Source organism: Punica granatum, chromosome 1 (genome assembly GCF_007655135.1).
Source record: "Punica granatum isolate Tunisia-2019 chromosome 1, ASM765513v2, whole genome shotgun sequence".
Taxonomy (NCBI): Eukaryota; Viridiplantae; Streptophyta; class Magnoliopsida; order Myrtales; family Lythraceae; genus Punica; species Punica granatum.
In genome coordinates, this window is record NC_045127.1 from 2,784,839 (window position 1) to 2,809,944 (window position 25,106).

Below are 25,106 nucleotides of genomic sequence, written 5' to 3' on the forward strand. Positions count from 1 at the left end.
TTTTTGTGCCATTACTCTTAAGTTTTTCAATCTTATTTCTTCCAGTTCTGCTCTAAGCCGTCCCTTAATGTCGGTTTCTGAGAGCCCACAAGAAGCAAATGTATATATATGATTGGTATTGATCAAATTTTCAGTTGTATTTATCAGTCTGCTCTGACCACTCACTTTTCCGACGGCATAGGAGCTGCAGAGGTGTCTGCGGAAAATAAAAATAAAAATTGTAGATGAGCTTACTGGCTCGGGATCTGCTCTTCAGGTGCATCCATTGATGAAGCTTTCATAGGGAATGATTCCAATGATAAATCCCTGTTGGACTCGGATACATCAGCGTTGTATTTGAACAACTTTGCCACCAGCAGAAAGAAGAGGAAGTTGATTGAGTTGAGAATTGCTAAGAACGCATAGTAGTAGTCCACATGCGATATGTTAAGGTTGTCTAGGATCCAGCCTCGGTGCCCGTTCTTGGTGATTCTCTCTACTGTCTTCAGGAGGAAGCTGCTCAGGAAGTTACCAATTCCGAGGCTGGTGGTGAAATATGCTGTCCCCAGGCTCTTCATCCCTTCTGGCGCTTGATCATAGAAGAATTCGATCTTGGCGACCTCCACAAAGGTGTCGGCGACACCCATGAGGGCGAATTGGGGGAGGAGGATGAAGATAGTGAGGGGTATCGTTTGGTTCTTTTGGAAAATGTTGTTCTCGTGGGCGACACTTAGACGTTTCTTGTCAACCGAGCAAGCTATCACCATGATGATTATGTGCAGCACAAAGCCGATCCCCATCCTCTGCAGCAGCGTGATCCCCCTCGGGTTTCCTGTGTACTTCCTGATGAATGGGACAAAGTAGCGATCGTACAGAACGATACTTATCAACATGAAGATTGTCACAAAAGCGGTGAGGCAGGCGGGAGGGATCTCGAAGTGCGGGCCCATGCTCCGGTCCAACGTTGCGCCCTGCTTGATGAAGAGTGTACTGACTTGAGCTACCATTGTGCTTGGGATGAACGTCACGATCAGTACCGGGAGCATCTTGACCATCTGCTTGGTTTGCTCAACTTGTGAAACTGGGCACACAATCCAGGGCGAGCTCGAATCAATCTTCACAGCAGCCTTGTCTAGGAATCTGCAACCAAAAAACAGATTATATATAATTGAAACACGGTGAAAAGAGTCTCCGAACCTTTTCTGAACACTGGATGATACCATCGGAAAGGTCCTTGAAATAAATTATATTAAGGATAACCTTAATGAAGACGAGTGATCTATCCGAAAAGTGCCTGAGCTCGAGTAGTCCTCGAGGGATAGCTCATGGAGCTCCTTTGGTTCGTTCGGGACCTCAACATTCCACTTCCTCAATGCTGCCACCAGGACCTGAGCCATCCGAGTTAAAGGGCTTCCAGAAGGCACCTTGTGCCTGTAGAAAGGGGTCCCTAGGACAAAAAGCAGTATAGACACTGCGAGACCAAGAGTCGGGAGCCCGTACCCGAGGGCAAACCCCATGGTGTCCTGCAAGTAGATCAAAAAAGTGTTGGAGACTAACGCCCCGAAGAAGATGCTGAACATCCACCAGTTGAAGAAGGACAGCTTTTGGGTCCTTTCCTTGGGCTCAAAGTCATCGAACTGATCGGCACCCATCGTCGAGATGTTGGGCTTTGTCCCACCTGTCCCCATGGCGATTATGTATAGGGCACAGTAGAAGATCCCGATTTGGAGGGACGAGGCATGCTTGTCGCATTCCTCCTCCTTGATTCCCGGCCCACATGAGGGAGGCCTCAGCTGAGGGACTGACACTGCTAGTGTTAACAGTGACATTCCCTGTTTAAGGTTCAGTCACGCAAACACAACGAATCAGATCTATGACGAATTTCGATTTTGATCATAATCACACCATATCTACTCTAAGAACTGTGCTCATAATCCAAACAAGAGCTTTCGGTGTTAAAAGTTATTTGATCAATTACCAAGAGATATATGGCGGAAGCGATGATGAAAGTCCAGTACCGGCCAAGATAGGCGTCGGCGATGTAAGCACCAAGGATGGGAGTCATCCAAACGGTGCCAGCCCAGTTGGTGACATTGTTCGATGATGTCACTGTGCCCTCATGGAGCTTCTTTGTCAGGTACACTACTAGATTCGAGGCTATACCATAGTATGCCATCCGCTCGAACACTTCGTACCCTGTATATATATATACACATAGACTCGCAGAACATTAGTGAACTGAGACCGTGCAAAATCTACCCATCCGGTTCGAACATAGTAAATCATTTGTAGAGCGTGTATATAAATAGTACTAACCGACGATGAAGGAACAAGCTCTCCATCGACCGGTTTTCGATCTTAGAACTGGCTTTCCCTTGAGATCGACAGAGCCATCTTGGGCATAGCCATCTCCTCCTCCTTCGCCCAGTTTCTGATGATCATCTGCCTTCCCCATGATCATGTGGCCGTATGTGTGTGTGGGAGAGATTGAGAGCAATTCCAAATTTAATATAGGGGGAGGATGGCGGCCTTCCTGAAACTTCACATCTTGCATGGCCTTTTATATGTAAAGAAATAATCAACAACACCAAATAAATGCAATACATCATTCTCACATATGTTTGCTTATTTTCTTGCTTCAATGTGTATTTATATTAAAATATGCAATTAGTTGATTCCATTTTCTGGCAAGTTTACGTATAGTTTCATCATCGACTGTAGCTAGTCAATTAAAATGGAAATTGACACCTCGAAAGAGGCCGTGAGCATCGAGCTAGAAATCCACGTAAAGAAAACAATTTCATATGCATTCCACAACAATGGCTATCAAGTTCGGATAAGGACATAATTTCTTTTTATATAATACATTGAGCTGTGTCAACAATTCATTCATTTTTGTAGTTTTTTTTTTTAAATTATTATCATTATCATTATCACTCATCAAATTGGCCTCTGTGCCTTGGCTACTATACTAGGTTTGGTGCTAAGGTGGTCGTTTTCCTCAGTACCCGACGTCCAGGAAAATAAAAGAACAAAAAGGTTACCCGATTCATCTAAGAATCTGTAAGGCGGCAGTATATATAAGATTCCATGCATAATATCTAATATAATTAATAATTACAGTCTTGAATAAATTTTCTATATATAATATAATATAAATTGATAATTTCAATGTTTTTGTCATTGTCAATCCCTCTCTCAGTCTCTAATGCAGTCATATGCATATGCAAGAAAATTTCTGCTAATTAGTTGGGCCTTGAAAAGCTCAAGGATCGAATCTCCCTTAGATTACATATACCTTTTGTTCATCATATTAGCCTATTTATCTCTAGGAGGTCAGCTAATATCTGTATATATATATATATATATATATATATATGGATTAGATATGGTCCTGCTCCAACCCCCATAAGATGCATTGATTGATGGATTTGTTATATACTGGCCTAATGCGAGTCCTACCGAACAAAAGATAAAATGCATATAGATTCAATCGGCTTTTCCCACTAGAGAGTACAAATGTAAAGACATACATAAATGTACCGATAAATACAGGCCAGTGGCTGGATAGACAAAATCACCTCCGGCTAGTACTGAAGTTTTCGATCAGAATCAGAACCGTGCCGCTATTATTATACATGCAAAACGTGCATACCACGTAGTCCTAAGGAAGGAGATCCATTGCCATTGGGATTCATGAACAGAGAGTATAGTTAATGCCTCGAACTGCTTCCGAGTTGAATCCGAAATATAAAATCGATGGTTGATCGGGTTAGTCCTGGTAATCCTGCTAAGGATTAAAGACGAATGGTCGAGCGGGCCGCCCCCCTAATTTTACATTAAGATGGAAACTGATGGTTCAAGCAGGTCCAAGCCTCGCTCAAGCATGGACTTGGCCATAAATTCTGTAGGCCCAAAGTTAGAAGGAAGTATTTTGGTGAGAAGGTTTTGGTCGAAACCAACGGCCGGGACTGAACATGCAAATTGGAACTAATAGCATTTTGAATTCAAATGATTTTGCACAAATTCAATTCAAAATCTAATATAATGATCTATTTGAAGATAGAGAAGCATGATAAATTGGTGATGATTTTACCTCAGATTTTCGTAACTAGCTCGGTGGAGATGATAATTGATAATGTCATACTTCGACGTGGTAGCAAATTAGGATCTTTCCATCGAACGCTCAAATAGAACACCCGAGAAACTCATGAACTGCATCCCGATTGTTTATCCCAAGCATAGCAATCCTGTAGAGCAAACTAGGATTGAGAGATGTGATCATGAATTTTTGGCATTTTGGTTGAGCAGACAAGACAACATACGAGCTTGAGATGACAGGAGTTACGAAAAATGGTTAGTAGAGATGAGACCTTAAACTGAGTGCAACGTATCACCGTGTCATATTTATATCTCTTCACCTCAGATGCAACCCGTGTCGCGAAACATGTTACTTAACTAACCGGAGTCATGTCATTTATATGGGAAAAGGAGACACGATGAAGTCGTGAACCTTCAGCAGCAAGACATACTGTGAGTGTGAATTATGAATCACGACGCATGCTTTCATGAATATAAGAATGGTAATAACTAATTTATAACACTTACTATATGTGCAACATTGAGCTCCTATTACGAGATTTCGCGCATAAAAAGAGTTCGTAAAATTTTTTTTGATGAATAAAAGAGTTTGTGGATCAGAGCAACTTTAGTAAATTCGAGTATAATTTTAACCTATGGAATTTTTAACAATAAAACTTGCCTACTTTAATGTTTGTCTTGTGGCCCTTTTTTGGAGCCGCGGGGGGCTGTGGGCTCTAACATAACGGTCCTCAGCACATCAAGATATTGTAATTTTAATGAACTATTATTATTAATATCATTTCATATTATAATATAAGAAACAAAAATTGAAAAAGGCAATGTCGTAATTAACACGGAGTCTGAGGTCGGTCCAGTCCAGCCAGGTTGTCTGTATCAATCCCCTTCCCCCAACGGTCACTTCCCCTTTCAAGAAAGGCCGTGTTTGGTTGCGCTAATCCAATACGCTTTCTCGGGAAAGTTTTTGGCTTTCCAATTTACATTGTTGAGGATTTGGATGCAACGTGACCCATATTAGCAATAAAATTAGCACGTTCGAAACACTTTATATTTTCAACTTACAACGATAAATCCCAACTCCAACTCATATTTCTGTAAAAATAAATAGTAAATTATTTTAACACCCATATTTTTGTAATACGATATACCGATGACAACAATCATAATAAATTTTACATTTCGAGTTTTTTTTTTCTTTCGTAATTTTAATAATTCGAGTAAAATGACAATCGGGCAGCCAAACGGTTCCTTCCGTCTTTCTTCCTCACAGGAAAATCATAATTCACAAAGCTGTGTGCTTTCCTCTCTGCAACGCAGACTCCTTTCCTTTATATCTCCTGACCGTTTTGTCCCCTCCTCCTCAGTTCACCTTCTCCACTCTCTCTCTCTCTCTCTCTCTCTCTCTCTCTATGCACGAAGTCATGGAGCTTGACTGATTCGGAAGAATCGCAACCCAGGGGAGCAAGAAGGAGGAGGAGAAGGTCGGAAGGTGTACAATGGGGTGCTTCCCCGGTTGCTTCGGTAAGAAACGGGGGAAGCAGCGGCGCAGAGTCCATGTTCAGGCCGGCGACCAGGTAAGCTTGCCTTCTTCTTCGAGCTCATCTGGTTCTTGTTGTTGCCTGGTGCTAGTTTTCTGGTTGTTGCTCAAAGAAAAGGAACGATTGGTCGGTCAACTGAGGAAAGCATTTATTTGAGTGGAAGGGGTTTTAGGGTTTTAAAGCGATTGATTTCACGGAGTGTTGGGAGAAGTTCTGTCTGGAATTTAGCAACTTTCGATGTTTTCATTTGTAATCGTATTCCACTGATCTGTGTTAAGATTTGTGATTCCAAGTCACTTATGTGATTTTGCGGTCGTTACTGCAGAGGGCTGCGAGTGTCCAACCCGCGCAATTTGTTCCGGTTCCTGTCCAAGATAATGCAGTGGAGCCTGTAAATTTAGTTTCTGAGACCAGGTTGGTAGCTAACCTCAATTTCTCGTATTGGTCTTTGGTTGGATAATTCTGGTTTATGACAGAATTTCGGTCATTTGGTTGCAGCTGTAAGCCCGAGAAGGAGAAGTCGAGCCCCATTGCTCGGAAGAGAGTCACATTCGATACGAATGTCCAGACCATTGAGCATGTTGAAGTACCGGACTCTGCAGCTGAGGTCGAGGAAGTAGGTAAGGAAGGGGAAAATGAGGAGAGTAGCATGATACGACCACTCTTGTCTGAATATTCCTCCGAGGATGTTTCCTTCGCCTCGAGCGTGGGGTCCTATACCCCAAATAATCGATACGAGAATTGCAGAGAGAGTGACGATGAAGATTTGGGCTCGGATTGTGGTGACAGCGACCTAGAAGATGATTATGAGGATGACTTGGATGACGATGGTGATGGAGATGATTTCGACTGTCTCGATGAGGATTACGATAAAATTGATCGATCAAGGGTGAATCAGGGGATCCTGGACAAGAGTAACGGCCCTGTGCAGAACCCAGACAGACTGAATTTGAATGCACTGGATAGGAGTGCCTTTGTTCATCCTGTCCTGAAACCGATAGAGAACTTGACACAGTGGAAAGCTGCCAAAGCAAAAGGGCACCCACCGGCTAAGCATCGCAACCGTAAGGAAGATTTGAGCTTTGATCAAGAGTCAAGGATCTCGTTCGGAACCGAACCGGATTTCAATGGAGGTTCATTCAGTTGAAATCCAAACCTGCTGAGTCCAATAAGTCATCTTCTCGAGAAATTTCCGTGGATGCTAGCCTCTCGAACTGGCTGGTTTCATCCGAGAGCACGCCGATTGATAAGAAGAGCCCCAAATCTATCTGCTCCTCTCCAAAGAGTACATGCCGAGGATCGAACTCCCCCTTTAGAAGCCAAGAAGATAGACCGATCTTAGGGGCGCTTACAGTCGAAGAACTTAGACAGTTCTCAGCCACAAATTCACCGAGGAAGTCTCCGAGTCGAAGCCCGGACGAGATTCCCATCATTGGGACGGTAGGAACCTACTGGAATCACTCTGCTGGAGGATCAGCCAAGAACAACTCTTCTCGTTCAGCTTGTTCGTTCAAAGGGATTCCAAACACGACCAGCAAGTACCAAGAGGTAACTGTTGCATCAGATACCTACATGTATCGAAGTGGTTAAACTCTTGGGATTTGGGAAGTAGGGTATTAATTTGATCATTTATTCATTGCAGGACAAGAAGGTGAATTGGCATTCGACTCCCTTTGAGACAAGATTGGAGAGAGCTCTGAACAAGGGTGCTGCTGCTGATCAAGCTTGTGTCTTGTGAGCATTTCAGTGTCTTTGATGAGTGTGTGTGGTTAAAGTTGGATTGAAAAAAAAAAAAAACCATTTTGTTGATTCTTTATGTGAATGCGTTTACGTTGTGATATAGTACATGGCTGGATGATGTAAGTTTCGATATTGGTGGTTTGCACAATGAATGAGCTTTTACGTATAGCGTCCCTTCTGTTCAAGTATCTTATGATCACTATATGTTGAATCCTACTCGACAGAACCTGTTGAGAGCAATCTAAAGAACTGAATATATCCCTGCACTACTCAAAAGACATAGACCGACTGGTGGAATTTGCAACGGCTGAAATATAGTTTCACCACTCCTACGGTCACCGGAAGGAACTGCAATGTTTGGTTCGCTTATCTCTCCAGCACGGGATATCGAGGCGGCAAGACATCCTACTCCTACATTAACGAGTTCTTCACCGACTCTGCTCTCGGATCCTGCCATCGGCAGCCTCGGATTCAACATGGATATCGCATGATGGATCCGTTTCATGCTATTTGATCATTGTTGATGGGCTGGCCTGCTCCTGTGTTAATGGGTTGGAATAGGCCCTCCAAGATCGCCCTGGACAAATAGACTCCTATTTCTTTAGATTAGACATCATCGTATAAGTGCCTTTCCCTTCATTCACATTCAAGAAGTGACTTTTCCTCGTTTTTCTCATTAATTAGTTTTCGAAATGAGTGCACTGACCCTTTCATCCTTCAATTTTTCAATTGCCAGCGCTAGACTACTTGAATTTTTAAAATCGAGAATTTAGTCCATGAATTTTCAAAAACCATAACAAAATGGTCATTTTAGAGACCAAACTGTTAGCGAAAAAAAAGAAGACTAAAAGAACCATTATGTTATTGTTTTTGAAAATTCAGGGACCAAATTCTCGATTTTGAAAATTCAAATAGTTAAAGTGCTGGCAATTGAAAAATTGGAGGAACAAAGTATTAGTAAACTCTTTTCGAAATCAAAGGTAGTGCGACCGGCCACTGCACCTGACGGTTCATGAGACATCCATAACATTTAAATTGCAGATCTCATATTGATCCAACTTTCGTAAGTTCCTGATGAATTGTTCATGTGACGTACCTTCTATTATATTTTATTAAATAAGTTAATCAAAATTGATGGGCAATAAAAGAGAATGCGCGTCATAATTAACACGAGCAAAAACTTCTTTTACTCTTTCTTGATATTGACAAAAAGATTTTTCCAAAGCCAATGAATAACGCGATCATGTATAAATCTCCGGAAAAATGATCACACCCGCAATACATTTTACAATATGGATCCTACTTTTGCTGAATTATTTGCCTAACTAATTCATTTCCCATAATGATTCTACGCACTTGGTCTTATAAAAATTATGTAAATACAATCCACAAAGAAAGGCTCCCCGGCTTCGATGGCATGAAGTGACCATAACATTGATTTACCAACAACATAAATAATTCACAAATCCCTTAACTGCATTAGTTTAAAGATCCTATGTTAATTTCTGCTAAGTGCCTCAATTCTTTATTGCTCGTTCGGTTGGTTCCAACTGAGATCAATGTTAGGACATGACTGTTAAGATAACGTTATCCCCTGTTCTTTTTTGGTAGTCCAACGTTGACTTTGGATTTTATGGTGCTTTTCATGCAAAAGACTTGCCCAACTACTACTGATAACTAATTCTAGGAAGCCTCGATGAACCAGTCCATGGTAATATTCAAAGCTGTACGCGCTAAAATCGTGCGACACGTATCGTATGAGGCTCGTAAGGAAACCAGCTTGAGTGTTACGTATTGATGTATATGCTCCGCTTGGACGCTCTCCTGGTTCCTATGCCGATGGGGACGGCTAAGGTTATGAATGATCTAGAAGAATAATGAAGAAACATTCTATGCGCTGCAAAAGGATAATGCTAAGTTTAGGCCAAATGTGGACCAACTTTCCGAACATTTATTCTGATACAACACATAGAAGAACTGTGCTTTCCCTATGCAGTTTTGGGGCGAATGTGGGTCAGTCGCTCGGACACTTCCCTCTTGCACCGGTAAAAAAAAAAAAAAAAAAAATTCTACACGCAATCGTAAAACAGCATGGCTCTAAGCACTCTTTATCGGTGCATGATCTGAATAGTTTCATGCCTTAAGGAGTGGACCTTTGCTTGGGAAATGGTTGATCCTAATCCAAACTAGCGAGAAGATCGAACGAGAAGCATAATAGACCACACAACGACGATTGTCGGTGTCACGTTCTCCTCCATTAGACCACCCTCGAGGAAGGGGTAGAGATGGACAAGGAACCAGAAGGTGGGCACAAGGATCCCACTCCTTTCAATGGACTGGCCTTTCTCTCTATTCACATCCAAGAAGTGACATTTCCTTTTTTTCCTTTTTTTTTTTTTTTCCAATCCGTGTATCTTGACATTCGAAAATTCTAACGGATTTCGACTAATTCAGTTTGAGCCGGATCGGTCTACGAAGGAGTGAAGATTTTCCAGTATAGATTTTCTCTATTTACAAGATTCGCACCTGAGACTTTACTTAAAGAGAACAAACGTCGAACTGCTTGAATCAATCTATATTGATCATTTCTTTGTTTTTTCTTATTAATAATTTTTCCAATAAAATCAAAAGGAATGATGATGAGCAGTTCGTGAGACATCCAATCTCTTATATATTGATCTAACTTGTTCATGCACCATCCCTTTTACTTGATTTCGGCAAAGAAGTCGATCATAATCCATGGGCAATAAAAGAGAATGCGCACTATATATAATTAACATGAGCAAACATTACTTTTACTCTTCCTTGATATCAATAGGAATTTTTTTCCAAAGTCAATCAATCCCATGATCATATATCATCTCCGGAAAAACTATCACACCCGCAACATATTTTGAATATTTTTGCTGAATTATTTGCCTAATTAATTAATTAATTAATTAATTTTCCATAATGAATTTTCGCACTTGTTCTTATTAAATTATGCAAATGCAAGCCACAAAGAAGGGCTCCCCGGCTTCGACATAAAGTAAGCATGGTATTGATTCGCCAACAACATTAATAATTTACAAAAAAAACTCGTTGTCGCATTAGTCTAAAGATCCTATCATAATTTCTGCTAAGTGCTGTTATCCTTAACAAATCACATCAAATCCTCGTTGAGGAAAAAACAAAAAAAAAGACAAAGACACAAATCACTTGATCGAAATAACATCTAGAAACAATGACCATATTTGTGTAGTAATAAGAACTCTGTAGCATCCTTACTCTGACCTCATAGATGGTCTTATTTGTGTGTTTTTTTTAAGGAAAATATATAAACACGGTTCATCGATGAGTGTTCCATGCATCAATCACTCCAGTAGGTATTTAATTATCTTGTGGTTCACGTGCTTAGAAAACTTCATGCCCCGGAACTCTCGATGTGGACTGCTCCGGTCCTCGGAACTCATTTTTTTTTTTTTTTTTTTTTTTTTTTTTCTAGACTGAAGTATGACAAGCATTGGCTTGTCTCCCTTGAAAGTTCGAGGGCCCAATTGTGGTTTGACTGCAAATTTTGAGGTCCAATTAAGGCAACTTTAATCATTTCCAAGGCCTTTCCCATTAGTTTAATGGATGCACATGTAAATGATGCCTGATGAATAACAAAGCAGAAGAATGTTATGAAAGATGAGGACATGCTACCTTTCCTCATGATGGATCTAATTCAAAACTAGCTATTCGCGTCAAATTGATAACTCTACTAATCCACGCGCTTGTAAATTTATTTCATCGTTGTTTTCTCATATCATGTAATGAAATAACATCTTGACAGAGTGGGAGGGAAGAATTATTTTTATCAAAAACGTTAAATCCTCAAAAAAAAAAGGCTAAAAATAATCTTAATACTCATATTTAATAAAATATCATTAAAAAATAAAAATCCTAAATATTTAATAAAGGGACACAAGTAGTCTCACGTGAGTATTCAATTTGAAACTTCTTAAAGACCTTACGAGCGCACGTGTCACAGCATTATACATTATTTTCATTAAAACTCTTATTTTATTTCTCTTGCCTATTATTTTGATTAAAAATCTTATTTTATCTCTCTCGCCTAAACAAGGCGGGACCTCAATTTTATAGGTAAAAGAAAATTGGAAATAAATAGAGAACAAAAGATATTAAATAAAAATAAATTTCCTTCATCTATAAAGATAGACAGCTCACAAAAACTGATGCAGTCAACATTTCAAGAGAGATGACAAAAATTCAACTGCACCCTCATCTTCATCTTCCGCTGCTTCACCTCCTCTGCTTTCTTCTCCTTCTTCTTCTTCCACTGAAGGCTTCCTCTCAGACAACCGAAGCTCAAGCTCTCCTCCAATGGAAGAGCACCTTAACTCTCCCTTCTCCTTCTCCCCTTGCTTCATGGACTGCTACCAACGTCCCCCGCCTCTGCAACTGGACCGGCATTGCCTGCAACGTTGGCTTGTCGGTGTCGGAGTTGAATCTCTCGGGCTTGTCCCTCGGGGGAACAATCGATTCTCTGAACTTCGCCGCCCTCCCGAACCTCACCCGCCTTGACATGAGCAACAACAGCCTCGAGGGGTTGGTCCCATCGGGCATCGGCGACTCGACCAAGCTCGTGTTCCTGGACATGGGCAGCAATTTGTTCGAAGGCGAGATTCCACCGGAGATAGGAAAGTTGCAGCAGCTTAACTACCTCAGCCTCTCCAACAACAGCCTCAACGGGAGCGTTCCCTATCAAGTGAGCACTCTCCAGAAGGTACGGTTTCTCGATCTCGGATCGAATTACTTGGAGTCCCCTGACTGGTCCAAGTTCTCGGGGATGCCTCTATTGACGCATCTCAGCCTGTACCTTAATTCTCTCTCCATGGGTTTCCCCGGCTTTATCATGGAATGCCGGAACTTGACTTACCTAGACCTGTCGGACAACCAGCTGACGGGACAAATTCCCGAATCTGTGTACTTGAATCTAGGCAACCTCCTCTACCTCAATCTCACGACAAACCTGTTCGGAGGACCGATCACGAACATCTCCAAGCTCTCCAAGCTCAGAGAGCTCCGCCTGGGGAACAACAGCTTCAACGGTTCAGTTCCAGGTGACATAGGATCGGTCTCCGACCTTGGGATACTGGAGCTGAACAATAACTTCATCGGTGGCCCCATTCCTCCTTCGTTGGGCCAACTCTGGAAGCTGGAAATGCTCCATCTGAACAAAAACTCCTTCAACTCTACGATTCCTGCCGAGCTTGGATTTTGCTCTAATCTTACTTACTTAGCCTTCGCCGAGAACTCGATCAGTGGAGAGCTCCCGCTGTCACTCTCAGGTCTCACCAAACTGTCCAAGTTAGGAGCATCTGATAATTTCTTTTCTGGCGAGATCTCGCCGCATTTCTTCGCAAACTGGACCGAGCTCGTGTCTCTGCAGCTGCAGAATAACAACTTCTCTGGTCGCATCCCACCTGAGATCGGCCAGTTGACAAAGCTCACTCACCTTCTGCTGTACAACAACTCCTTCTCCGGCCCGATTCCAGATGGGATTGGGAACATGAATGATCTGCTTGCTATGGACCTTTCCAGGAACAAGCTCTCAGGTCCGATCCCCCGAACCCTGTGGTACTATTCTAAGCTCACAACCCTGCATCTCTTCTTGAACAATCTCAATGGAACGATCCCACCCCAGATTGAGAAGCTCACTTCATTGAATTTTTTCGATGTGAGCGCTAATCGACTCTCTGGAGAGCTGCCCGAGACAATTTCCAATCTCACCAATTTACTAGTCTTCTCCGTGCACACGAACTATCTCACGGGCAATGTGCCAATCGAGTTTGGGAAGTACAGCCCTCTGTTGACAGTGGTCAGCTTCTCCAACAACAGTTTCTCAGGTGAGCTTCCGCCTGAAATCTGCAGCGGTTTAGTCCTTCAGGAATTCACCGTTAACAGGAATAGCTTTACGGGCTCGCTACCAGAATGTCTGAGAAACTGTTCGGACCTGACAAGAGTCCGTCTTGATGAGAATAAATTCACCGCCAATATCACCAACTTGTTTGGAGTTCATCCCGGACTCAATGCTGCATATCTCAGTGACAATCAGTTTGACGGGGAAATCTCTCCTCTGTGGGGACAATGTTCAAACCTCACAGATCTCAGGATGGACGGGAATAGAATTTCGGGGAAGATCCCTGTTGAGCTTGGGCAGCTTTCTCAGCTCGGCCTCCTGAACTTAGGCAATAACGAGCTGACAGGAGGCATTCCCGATGTTCTCGGAAACCTAACCCGATTGAACAGCCTGAACTTGAGCAGTAATCACTTCACAGGTGAGATTCCTAGGGAGTTTGGGAAACTAACAGAGCTCGGCTATCTCAATTTGTCGGGAAATGTGTTGATTGGGACCATCCCCAGTGAGCTCGGAAACTGTAATCGCTTGACGAGTCTAGACTTGAGCAAGAACAATTTATCAGGAGAAATTCCACCCGTGCTTGGAAAATTGTTCGACTTGAAGTACATGTTGGACCTCAGTAGCAACAATCTCTTCGGATCGATCCCTTCAAACTTGGACGAGCTTACGTTGCTAGAGAATCTGAATCTTTCGCACAATGATCTATCAGGAACAATCCCTCCCCTCTTTTCCGGCATGAAAGGGTTACAGTCAATCGACTTCTCCTACAATGACCTGACAGGTGTAATCCCTAGTGGCAGTGTGTTCCAAGAAGCTCCTGCAAGTGCATTTGTCGGGAACGCGGGATTGTGCGGGAATGCGACGGGGTTGTCTCTGTGTAGTAGTGAGAATGCGCCCAGCGGCAGATCCAAGCGCAATAGAAGAATTTTAATCGGTGTTCTTGTTCCAGTTTTGAGCTTCTTAGTCCTTGCAGCATTAGTAATTGTGGCTCTAAAACTCCGGCGCAAGTCCAGGCTTCTTGATGAGGAGATCAAAAGCAGCAAGACTAATTCAGATAAGTATGAGTCGATGATATGGGGGAGAGAAGGGAGGCTCACCTTCAATGATATAGTGAAGGCGACTGGGCACTTTAATGAGGACCACTGCATCGGAAAGGGAGGGTTCGGGAGAGTGTACAGAGCCGAATTGCCTGCAGGACAGCTTGTCGCAGTTAAAAGAATTGATATAGGGGACTCTGTTGATATCCCGGCAATCAACCGCCAGAGCTTTGAGAATGAAATCCGAATGCTGACAGAGGTACGGCACCGGAACATAATCAAACTCTACGGCTTCTGCTCCCAGGGAGGGTTTGTGTACTTAGTTTATGAGTACATTGAGAGAGGAAGCCTAAGGAACGTGTTGAACGGAGGTAAAGCGGAGGCTGAACTTGACTGGGGCACGAGGGTGAGGATCGTGCAGGGACTCGCTCATGCCATCGCATACCTCCATCATGACTGCTCTCCACCAATCGTTCATCGGGACATATCAATGAACAACATTCTGCTTGATTCCGACTTTGAGCCTCGTCTTGCTGATTTTGGTACAGCAAGGCTCCTGAACTCGGACACATCCAACTGGACCACAGTTGCGGGTTCGTATGGCTATATGGCTCCAGGTAATACATTTTTAACCGTTATTCTCTATTTCGTCAATCATGGTTCCATTTTGTATAAATATTCCATCAATAGTCTCTTGACAGGATTTTTCTTTCAAATTGTGGCATTTAGAATTAGCAGTCACGATGCGGGTAACAGACAAATGCGATGTATACAGCTTCGGAGTGGTGGCGTTGGAAGTTATGATGGGGAAGCACCCGGGGGATCTTCTGGTGTCCGACAGCTCAAGCCTGCTGCTGGACATGCTAGACCAGCGCCTCCCACCTCCGGAAGGGCAGTCAGCAGAGGAAGTGGCGTTCGTGATATCAGTGGGATTGGCATGCACAAGGAAGCATCCCGAGTCGAGACCCACTATGCGCTTCGTAGCTCAGGAGCTATCAGCGCGAACCCAGGCTTGCCTGTCGGAGCCACTGGGCACCATAACCATCAACAAGCTATCTACCTTTCAGAAATAGGTAGATTTCTTAATCAAGGCACTTTGTTTGTAATGCTACTAATAAATCCTTATGTAGTGACAAGTTTGATAGGCGCTCGCGTAATTTTCTTGGCCTAACAAGCAGGTTATGTGGATATGTACAGCTATATGTGACATTGTATAATCTTATTTCTTACAAACTACGCACACAAGTTTTGAAAGTTTCAGAGTTGTCTGCCCGAAGATTCTTCGATGCTTTCTTTAATGCTCGTTCGGTTGTCAAATAACGTTATCCCTTGTTCTTTTTTGGTGGTCCAAAGTTGACATTGGATTTTGTGGCGTGTCCAATGCAATGACTTGCCCAATTACTGATATTTAATGCTAGGAAGCCTTAATGAACCAGTCCATGTAACATTCAAAGCTCTACGCGCTGAAATCGTGTGCTCATACCGTATGAGATTCATGAGGAACCTTGAATGTTAAGTCTTGGCATATCTACTGCTCCCGGGAACTGTGCCGGATTATAGGACAGTGGGCACGGGTAAGGTTCTGAATGATTTAGACGAAAAAATGCAGAATCATTCTATGCATTGCAATAGGACACCGCTGAAAATACTTTTATGTTTAGGCAAAATGTGGAATAACTTCCTGGAAATTTGTTCTGAGACAGCACAGAGAAGAAATGTGCTTTTCCTATGTAATTTCCGGGTGAATGTGGCTCACTGCTCGGTCATTTCCCCTTTGAACAGGCTAGAAATTTTTCTACACACAATCGTAAAACAGCATGGATCCAAAAGTACTCTTAACTGGTGTATGATCTGAGAACAGATCAGTAATCAATCTTTATAAGATAATAATAGCAATTAGTATGGTAGAAGTTGATGAATGCATGAAAAAACAAAAGAAACGAAGAAGAAGAAGAAGCATAAACATTTAAAGGCAGATCTGAAGCACATAAGAAACTTCAGGTGCCAAATCAGAACTTTGAAGAGAAACCAGGGACTGAAACTGAACAAGCCAAAAAACTTGGAGGAACCAAAGACCGGCAGCGCAAAACATGCACGGAATGAAAGTACACGGAATAGGTAAAGAATTAAAGATCAACAAAATTCAAAGACCAAAATGCCATTATACATTATAACTATTTTCTTAACAAACTATTAAACATACATATAGTATTAAAAAAAAATAGCAACATTGCCATAAATATCAACCATGAGATATATTATAATATATTAATTAAAAATAAGAAAATCCGAACCACCAAAAGAATGTTATCGATGCAAGAGGTCGGGCATAACTATTGGCAAGTTCCTTCCTCCTCTTGACCGTAGTTGGCTACGCCCGTGCGGTATGGGTTATTAGATGGCTTTAGCTTAGGGCTGTACGAAAAAAATCCTGAAAACCGAATTAGTCCGGTAAAAATCGTCTCGGACTGAACCGAATCGAAAAAACCGATTTAGTCAGTTATGGGAATAATTTGGTTCGGGAATTTAAAGGAGAAATTGGTCACGGGATGGTTAATGGTTTTTGAAACCAAAACCCCCGATTAAGCGTTCTGTCCCGAATATATATATATACTAATTATTATTAAAGTTAATATATAATATATAACAGTCAGTGGAATCTTTGTATAATTTAAATCAAAGAAATATCAAACAATACAATCTAAATCCGTAATCGGCTAATCCCCTTTTGTCTTGATGATGCGCTGAGCCGTTGATGAATGGTATTGGAGTCTGTTAATTTCTTGATTTATGTTTTTTTTTTAAAAAAAAATTTGAATATCGGAATGGTAACCGGATATTTTTCAGGAAGGTTGGTGAATTTCAAGCTTCTTCTGCTAGAGAGGAGAGGCAGACACGCAGGCAGCTTCAGAACGCATCTCTTTTCATCGTCGTCCCTCTCTGAACTGGTAATTTTAATTGCCTGCCATCGAATAATTAAGGAGAAGGATAACGTACGGGGTTGAGGAGAGGAGAGGGGTAGGAGACATTGAGGCATGCATGGAATGGAATTGTGGTGTTTAATTGGTTTCATCCTGATTGATTGTATGATTTTGCTGCGATTGTTGCATTGCTTGCTGCGGTTTCATCGAGCACCTGTCGAGCATATACCACAAACTTTCGAGCAATTACATACATCCTTACATTCATGCACTAAATGAACTTATATATCTCTCCACTTACTACTACTCTGCTCATTTTGGTGTTTGATTTGAGCTCTCTATGTATATGCCCCTTTGCTCTCGCTCTATGTACTGTCGGGTCGAGTCGAGAAGATGTTTGTGTCGATCCATCCAATTATTTGCAAGAGGGAACTTCTTCCATATCTATGGTGGCGCCTGCCTTATTGATGTATATAATGCATGCATGGCGTCTTCTTCTATACACTCACACACACACATATATATCCTCTAATTGCTTTGCTGCTGCCTATCTATAAGTTACAGGGGTGTAAGTTCACGAGATGCAGGGAGCAATGATACCTGAGCAACAGGATCCTTCGTCTGGCGATGAGAGCGAGACGGTGGTATACGTCATCTACTTTCACAGTACTCTTCGTGTCCCCGTCAACCCTTGCCACAGCGATATTGACGACGACGAGGTCCCGGATAAAATCTCTATCTACACAATTCATGCTTTACATGTAGAAGATGACAGCAGCCATTCCCATATCCCCTTGCCACCGCCAGTTCTCACTCTCCGACCCCACGATCTCCCGCAACTAATGGGTTTCGGTTGCTCGGGCTCCTCAATCTACATGATTGGAGGCAGGTGGGTTTTCCTTCTTCAAATATAGGTCCCTCTCTTGACGTGTATATCCTGGACACACACCGTCTCCCGTCCACTGAATATCCCGTCGGAAACCGAAACTCCCTTGCCTATCTGAGGAAAGGGCCAAAGCTCAATGCCCCCCAAAATTCTCCCCATTGTCATCGCTCTCCTTGTGAAGCTTTACGTGCTCCCAGAGTCATTCGATCCTTCCTATAAGAAGAAACACTATCCCGGAGCTTTACGCGCATTGAATTTCTCGACCCAGACTCAAATGAGTGGGCTGCCGTCCCTGAACCCATATTGATCCTCGCGACTTTTCTACACCACACCATTACAAAGTACAATCCTTCGATGGTGTGGAAAGTTGCATTGTATTGACGCTTGTACGTGGGCTGGTCTATGTGCTGGATGGCAATCATCCATTTGAAGGGTGGAAGAAGAGCTCGAGGCTTGACTGGTTACCCCTGCTTGACAGTTGACACAGATTGGAGAACCGGTGGTCCGAGGTTGTGGACGGTCTGGGGTATCCTTGGTTTCCTGTCCCATCCTATTATGATGGGGCGTCCTATCTCGTCGCCTATGATCTTGCACAGGAGAAGGGAGCAACAGAAATTATTCCGGTTCGCCGTCCAAGATACGGAAAAGGTAGGCGGAAAATCTATTCCGGGGAGCGCAGGGTGATGGATTGCGGTGGTGGGAAGGCAGTGATTTTCTCCGCTGGGCCTAGTAAATGGGTTGATTTAACAACATATGGCTACGGAAACCTCCGCTTCAGTTTGGATGTTGTTTGTTTAGAGAAGAAAACCACCGCTGGCGAGAGCAGGAAGAGAATGCGTGGCAATCTAAAGGCTTCTTCCTCTATCAATTGTGTCCCTCTAAGATCATTCAGCTATGACTTCGGGGACGTTGGCAGAGGTAGATACCCCCATGTGAGTCTACGCCCTTCCTTAATTTTACCCCCGTTGAACTTTATATTGTATATTAACAGTGAAAAAGATTTTCTATATCTTCCCGTTTTTGTTGTTCACGGTGCCGAGACTAGAGAATGTTTCTTTGCGTTCCTTACAATGCGTTTGTTTTCGGAGTTAAAGTCACGAATTTGTGATTGTGATTGTGATTGTAGAAGAAGACAAAAATATATGGGGCCCACCAGTTTGACTTTTGAAATATGAAATGAATGGAAGGTATAGATAATTAATTATAATGAGATTGTATTTTAATAATATATGGGGCCACCAATTTGACTTTTGAAATGTGTGTTTTGTTGTGTAGTGTTTTGAGTTAAAGTTAAAGTTAAAATCTTAAATCACGACTTTGAAAACAAACGGATAGTTTTCTGCTGTGGAGCTCTCCTGGGAAGGACCCGTATATTTAAATAAGTAAGAGCTTAACGGATGTGGTGCCTCGTTGACTGTTTATGTTTAATTTTTCTTTCTCCAATCGGCAGGGAAGGCATGATAACTTGTTCGCAAATGCACAGATATTATATATATATATATATATATATATATATGTTTGTGTGTGCGCGCGGACGTCTGCTGTTACCTAAGGATATTGTGGAAACAACTGTTTTTTGGCTCACGAGTTTGAATTCCGCGTTATATATATATATATATATAGCTATGTTGAGCATTTCTAATAATTGGTTTTGCTGGGGAAAAAAAAAGGCCGATTCGTGGCATGAGCTTATATATACTGTTGTTAGGTGGAGCAATACATCTGCAAGTATTTGGCATTCCTCTAATCTGTGTTTTTTCTGTCTGGATCAGTAAAGGGATGTCGAGGAATCACAGGGGCAACTGACCCTCGTGGCCGTGACTCTAGGAGAGGATGAGAGTTCGGGGTCAAGGTATTATGTATGTTTACTTACAGCAGATATGATTGTTCTATTGTCACCAGATGATTATGCCCTCGCCTTGCTTATGCTGATGATTCTTACTAAAATAGCAGGTCCTCTTTGCTGACCAGTCACTCTCAGTCAGGCATTGGTCTTGATGACGAGTCGATTTAGCCAAGCAGTCGGGAGGGAAGACTGAAGAGGGTTGAAACTTGCATGCACATAGTTTTTACCTTTTATTTTGTAGTTGGACTAATTAAGAAAAAAAGGTTTAGGAGATTGTCTGACATTATCTTTTTCGGCTAGCCTTTTAATCTATCATATCTATATTCTGGTTATTTTTCCTTTTGAATTTGCCCATGACTGAAGAGCTATCCGTTATACTTATTTCGTATTCGTAGTATACATTATGATGAGATCGGTATTGCATGCGGCAACGTTTGTAGCATGTCACACCCGAACAACATTTGTTAGGATTCTTACTATTCTATATTATTATCATTCTAAGCAATAAATTCTTAGTCATGGTTATCTTTGGTTATCTTTGCACTTTACCGAACAGTTTGACCTATGCTCGGAGCATTAATATATACCGCAAAACGACGAGAATATTAAAGACAACCGGTTAGGCCAAGAATTTATTGCTTTCCCCACTCAGCTTTCTCCTCTTAGCCCCAACTTATGACATGAATAACTTCCTTTATGAGGGAAGTGGAATTAGTTCCTTCTGGTAAGCCACCATCTTCCATGAGAGTGGATGCGATGAAAACCGGCGACTGCCCAAAGCGCTTCTGAGACATGAGTGATGACTTTTCCAACTCATCATAGCCCTCGAAACCTTCTTCGATCTCTTCAAGATCAAAAACAGGTCATGATCCTTTCTTCCTTAGGTAGTTATTTCCCATCATTTTCTTCTTCTTGTGGTAGAATACTGACCTCAGCAGTCCCTTCTTTGACTTCTTCTTTGACTTCTTCCTTGAACCAGAACCACCACAGCAGCAGCAACACCATGAGGGCCAGCAGTCACACGTCATCTTTGGCCGCTTCTCAGACACATGTGGGTCATGCCCATACAAGGCCTATCTGTTGAAGACACATCCGCTCCTAACACACACAGGTCCTTGAATCCCATCAAGCCCTCTCATGTTGTTCTTTATGACCCAACATTAAAATTCACATTCATCAGTTAATCAGAAGAAAGATAAGGAGTAAAATATCTCGGCTTAACATGGATTCTAGTATGAGCTTAAATCGAAGAAAAGGGAAAACTCATGTCTACCGCTAAACATGGATTCTAGTATAAGAGCTGTCCACCGCTAAACTCATGTCTATCTGGAGCAAGGCTAAAAATCAAAACCATTGCACCTAAATGGGAATAGTGTTTGTGAGCCTGCATAAGAAAAGGGAAAAATTTAGTTGATTCCACAAAAATATTTTTCATTAATAATTAATAATGCAATTTAGGAATAAAAACTCACAACTTGCTAAGTAACTGATCGTTAACTATATGGAGCTGGCGTTGGACATTTGCTATAAAACATGGATAGCGATCCAAGATCGTGAGGGGAATATCTTCCGGTTTGAACGGTATAGCCTATTAAAATCAAATATAACGCACAAAAATAAGAAAAATATACACATATTCAAATATTAGAGAAAGTAAGAATTGAACTTATATTTTTCACCAGCGTATCTACCGTGTGGATAACTACATTTCGTAAGAACCTTAACTGGTCTATGGAGGACTTATTTTTGTAATACGTAAAGTTGTAAGTATCACCTAGGATTTTGCATCTCCGTAGCCCCCTATCCATTATTGCCTGGGTAACCTCATCATTGCTGCTCTCCAATTGACTTGTTCAATCGAATCGAGATATTTATGATTTTGATGAAGATTCAGAATTGTCCTCATGTACTCATTGAGATCCTGTCATGCCACATGTCTTCTAAGTAACTTGTGGCGGTTACTGTTTGAAAAGAAAAAGACAATTAGCACGTGGCACAAATAAACAAAGTGAGTAAGGATAAGATAAGATAATTCAGCTAATTAGAATAACTACTCATATACAAAAGTATTAGAATCATAAGAAAGTTTTGAGAAACAAAACCGTATACTGGGATCCAACAATGCATCCATAAATTCAGTCATATCATCTTGCAGGCGTCTGCTTCCAAACATATCCTTAATAATGTCATGAAGACATCGTTTTCACCTTGCTCCTTCTGCTGAGTTGTACTATTAGGCAACCTATACAGTTTCACATCGATAAACTTTGTTTCACCACTTGATGAGCTTGCATTATCATTTACGAATACTATATTATCTATTGAGAACTTCCTTGCTTGTGCCTCTTCCTTTTCATGAATTTATATGAGGCAATCCAATAATGACTTTATCACTTTCTTTATATCATGATGGATATATGATAGTTCCCTCGGTGACTCCGTGTATCTAGCAAATTCTCATTTGCTTGGAGTCAATCCTTGAAGCTAATTCCACATCGCTTGTAAAATGACGAGAATATTCAAGACAATCGATTAGGCCAAGAATTTATTGTTTTCCCCACTTAGCTTTCTCCCCGTAGCCACAACTTATGACATGAATAGCTTCCTTTGTGAGGGAAGTGGAATTAGTTTTTTCTTGTAAGCCGCCATCTTCCATGAGAGTGGATGCGATGAAAATCGGCGACTGTCCAAAGCACTTCTCAAAGTGCTTTTAGAGACATGAGTGATGACTTTTCCAATTCATCATAGCCCTCGAAACCTTCTTCGATCTCTTCAAGATCAAAAACAGGTCGTGATCCTTTCTTCCTTAGGTAGTTCTTTCCCATCATTTTCTTCTTCTTGGGGTAGAACACTGAACTATGCAGTCCCTTCTTTGACTTATTCCTTGAACCAGAACCACCATAGCAGCAGCGGCACCATGAGGGCCAACAGTCACACGTCATCTTTGGCCGCTTCTCAGACACATGTGGGTCATGCCCATACAAGGCCTATCTATTGAAGACACATCCAATCCCAACACACATCGGTCCTTGAATCCCATCGAACCCTCTCATGTTGTTCTTTACAACCCAACATTAAAATTCACATCCATCAATTAATCAGAAGAAAAGATAAGGAGTAAAATATCTCGGCTTAACATGGATTCTAGTATGAGCTTAAATCGAAGAAAAGGGGAAACTCATGTCTACCGCTAAACATGGATTTTAATATGAGAGCTGTCCACCGCTAAACTCATGTCTATCTGGAGCAAGGCTAAAAATCAAAACCACTGCACCTAAATGGAAATAGTGTTTGTGAGCCTGCATAAGAAAAGGGAAAAAATTAGTTGATTCCATAAAAATATTTTTCATTAATAATTAATAATTCAATTTAGGAATAAAAACTCACAACTTGCTAAGTAACTGATCGTTAACTATATGGAGCTGGCGTTGGACATTTGTTACAAAACGTGGTTAGCGATCCAAGATCGTGAGGGGAATATCTTCCGAATTGAATGGTATAAGCCTATTTAAACCAAATACAACACACAAAAATAAGAAAAATATACACATATTCAAATATTAGAGAAAGTAAGAATTGAACTTATATTTTTCACCAGCGTATCTACCGTGTGGATAACTACATTTCGTAAGAACCTTAACTGGTCTATGGAGGACTTATTTTTGTAATACGTAAAGTTGTAAGTATCACCTAGGATTTTGCATCTCCGTAGCCCCCTATCCATTATTGCCTGGGTAACCTCATCATTGCCGCTCTCCAATTGACTTGTTCAATCGAATCGAGATATTTATGATTTTGATGAAGATTAAGAATTGTCCTCATGTACTTATTGAGATCCTGTAATGCCACATGTCTTCTAAGTAATTTGTGGCGGTTACTGTTTGAAAAGAAAAAGACAATTAGCACGTGGCACAAATAAACAAAGTGAGTAAGGATAAGATAAGATAATTCAGCTAATTAGAATAACTACTCATATACAAAAGTATTAGAATCATAAGAAAGTTTTGAGAAACAAAACCGTATACTGGGATCCAACAATGCATCCATAAATTCAGTCATATCATCTTGCAGGCGTTTGCTTCCAAACATATCCTTAATAATGTCATGAAGACATTTGAAGTCATTGTTTTCAGCTTGCTCCTTTTGCAGAGTTGTACTATTAGGCAGCCTATACAGTTTCACATCGGTAAACTTTGTTTCACCACTTGATGAGCTTGCATTATCATTTATGAATATTATATTATCTATTGAGAACTTCCTTGCGTATGTCTCTTCCTTTTCATGAATTTATATGAGGCAATCCAATAATAACTCACTTTCTTTATGTCATGATGGATATAAAAAAACCCCAATATGATAGTTCCCTCGGTGACTCCGTGTATCTAGCAAATTCACATTTGCTTGGAGTCAATCCTTGAAGCTAATTCCACATCGCTCATATATAACTGTTGATCTTTCCACGTCGATGATGAATGAGTGAGCGAGAGACTTGTGAGCTATATTGAGCGTCTCCACCTATTCTCCAACATCATCGTTTTAATTATACCCCCTTCATGAAACTTCAAACGGGTACTGTTTGCCGTCCTTATTGATCACAATTGTAGTCCTCCTTGCATTCATGATAAATTCAATTGGAACTATCTGCATTTGTGTTAATTTTTTGAGGAAATGGGAATAATTAGCGAGACCGACATTTATATTTTTGCGAAATTCAATGATGAACTCCAATGAAGGATAAAAATGAAATGTTCAATAGGATTCACTCTCTCATGCACAAGTTCAAAAGCAAAGTCGAGAGGTATTCTTTTTTGGGTGAGCAAAGCATGACAAAAATCAAATACACTTGGCCCGTGAAAATATAATGGCAATCTAAACTGGTAGCCAAGTAAACTTGCCCCAACATCTGAAGAATCTCCCAAGTAAAACCTCAAAACTCACAAGATATATATGACAAATTGTTCTTAGGCTAAGCCCCCTTCAATCTACCACAAAAGATTCACCACCCCTAAATTGTTAAATTTTGGTTTCACCCCGCTTTTAGATCATTGGATGGGTTGTAAACGGTTTGCTACGTAGGCCATGACACATGTAGTAAGGTTTAGTTGCAATTTTTATATGGATCAAAGTCTATATTCTTTTTCATTTCCCTTTAC

The 25,106-nt window shown here is 41.4% G+C and overlaps 3 protein-coding genes across 4 annotated transcripts; 2 read left to right on the forward strand and 1 right to left on the reverse strand.

Moving 5' to 3' along the window:
* Nucleotides 1-4,340, reverse strand: LOC116195062 (protein NRT1/ PTR FAMILY 5.2-like). Its single transcript, XM_031524033.1, has 5 exons — nt 4,076-4,340; nt 2,296-2,536; nt 1,958-2,175; nt 1,240-1,811; nt 1-1,119 (listed from the first exon to the last, which is right to left on the reverse strand). The coding sequence occupies exons 2-5, from the start codon at nt 2,531-2,533 to the stop codon at nt 231-233; spliced, it is 1,917 nt and encodes a 638-aa protein (XP_031379893.1). The 5' UTR covers nt 2,534-2,536; nt 4,076-4,340; the 3' UTR covers nt 1-230.
* A 1,027-nt stretch (nt 4,341-5,367) lies between these two features.
* On the forward strand, nt 5,368-7,526 carry LOC116192424. Of its 2 annotated transcripts, XR_004154070.1 has the most exons (4): nt 5,369-5,654; nt 5,944-6,032; nt 6,117-7,166; nt 7,261-7,526. XR_004154070.1 is itself a non-coding variant. In XM_031520974.1 (3 exons), exons 1-3 carry the CDS (start codon nt 5,577-5,579, stop codon nt 6,763-6,765), a joined length of 816 nt encoding a protein of 271 aa, XP_031376834.1. In that variant the 5' UTR covers nt 5,368-5,576; the 3' UTR covers nt 6,766-7,167. The 2 variants fall into 2 exon arrangements, 1 of the variants encoding a protein (XP_031376834.1); XM_031520974.1 differs by lacking the exon at nt 7,261-7,526 and having other exon boundaries at nt 5,368-5,654; nt 6,117-7,167.
* Nucleotides 7,527-11,568: 4,042 nt separating this feature from the next.
* On the forward strand, nt 11,569-15,576 carry LOC116187114 (MDIS1-interacting receptor like kinase 2-like). Its single transcript, XM_031515720.1, has 2 exons — nt 11,569-14,917; nt 15,030-15,576. The coding sequence occupies exons 1-2, from the start codon at nt 11,599-11,601 to the stop codon at nt 15,371-15,373; spliced, it is 3,663 nt and encodes a 1,220-aa protein (XP_031371580.1). The 5' UTR covers nt 11,569-11,598; the 3' UTR covers nt 15,374-15,576.
* The last annotated feature ends 9,530 nt before the right edge of the window (nt 15,577-25,106 follow it).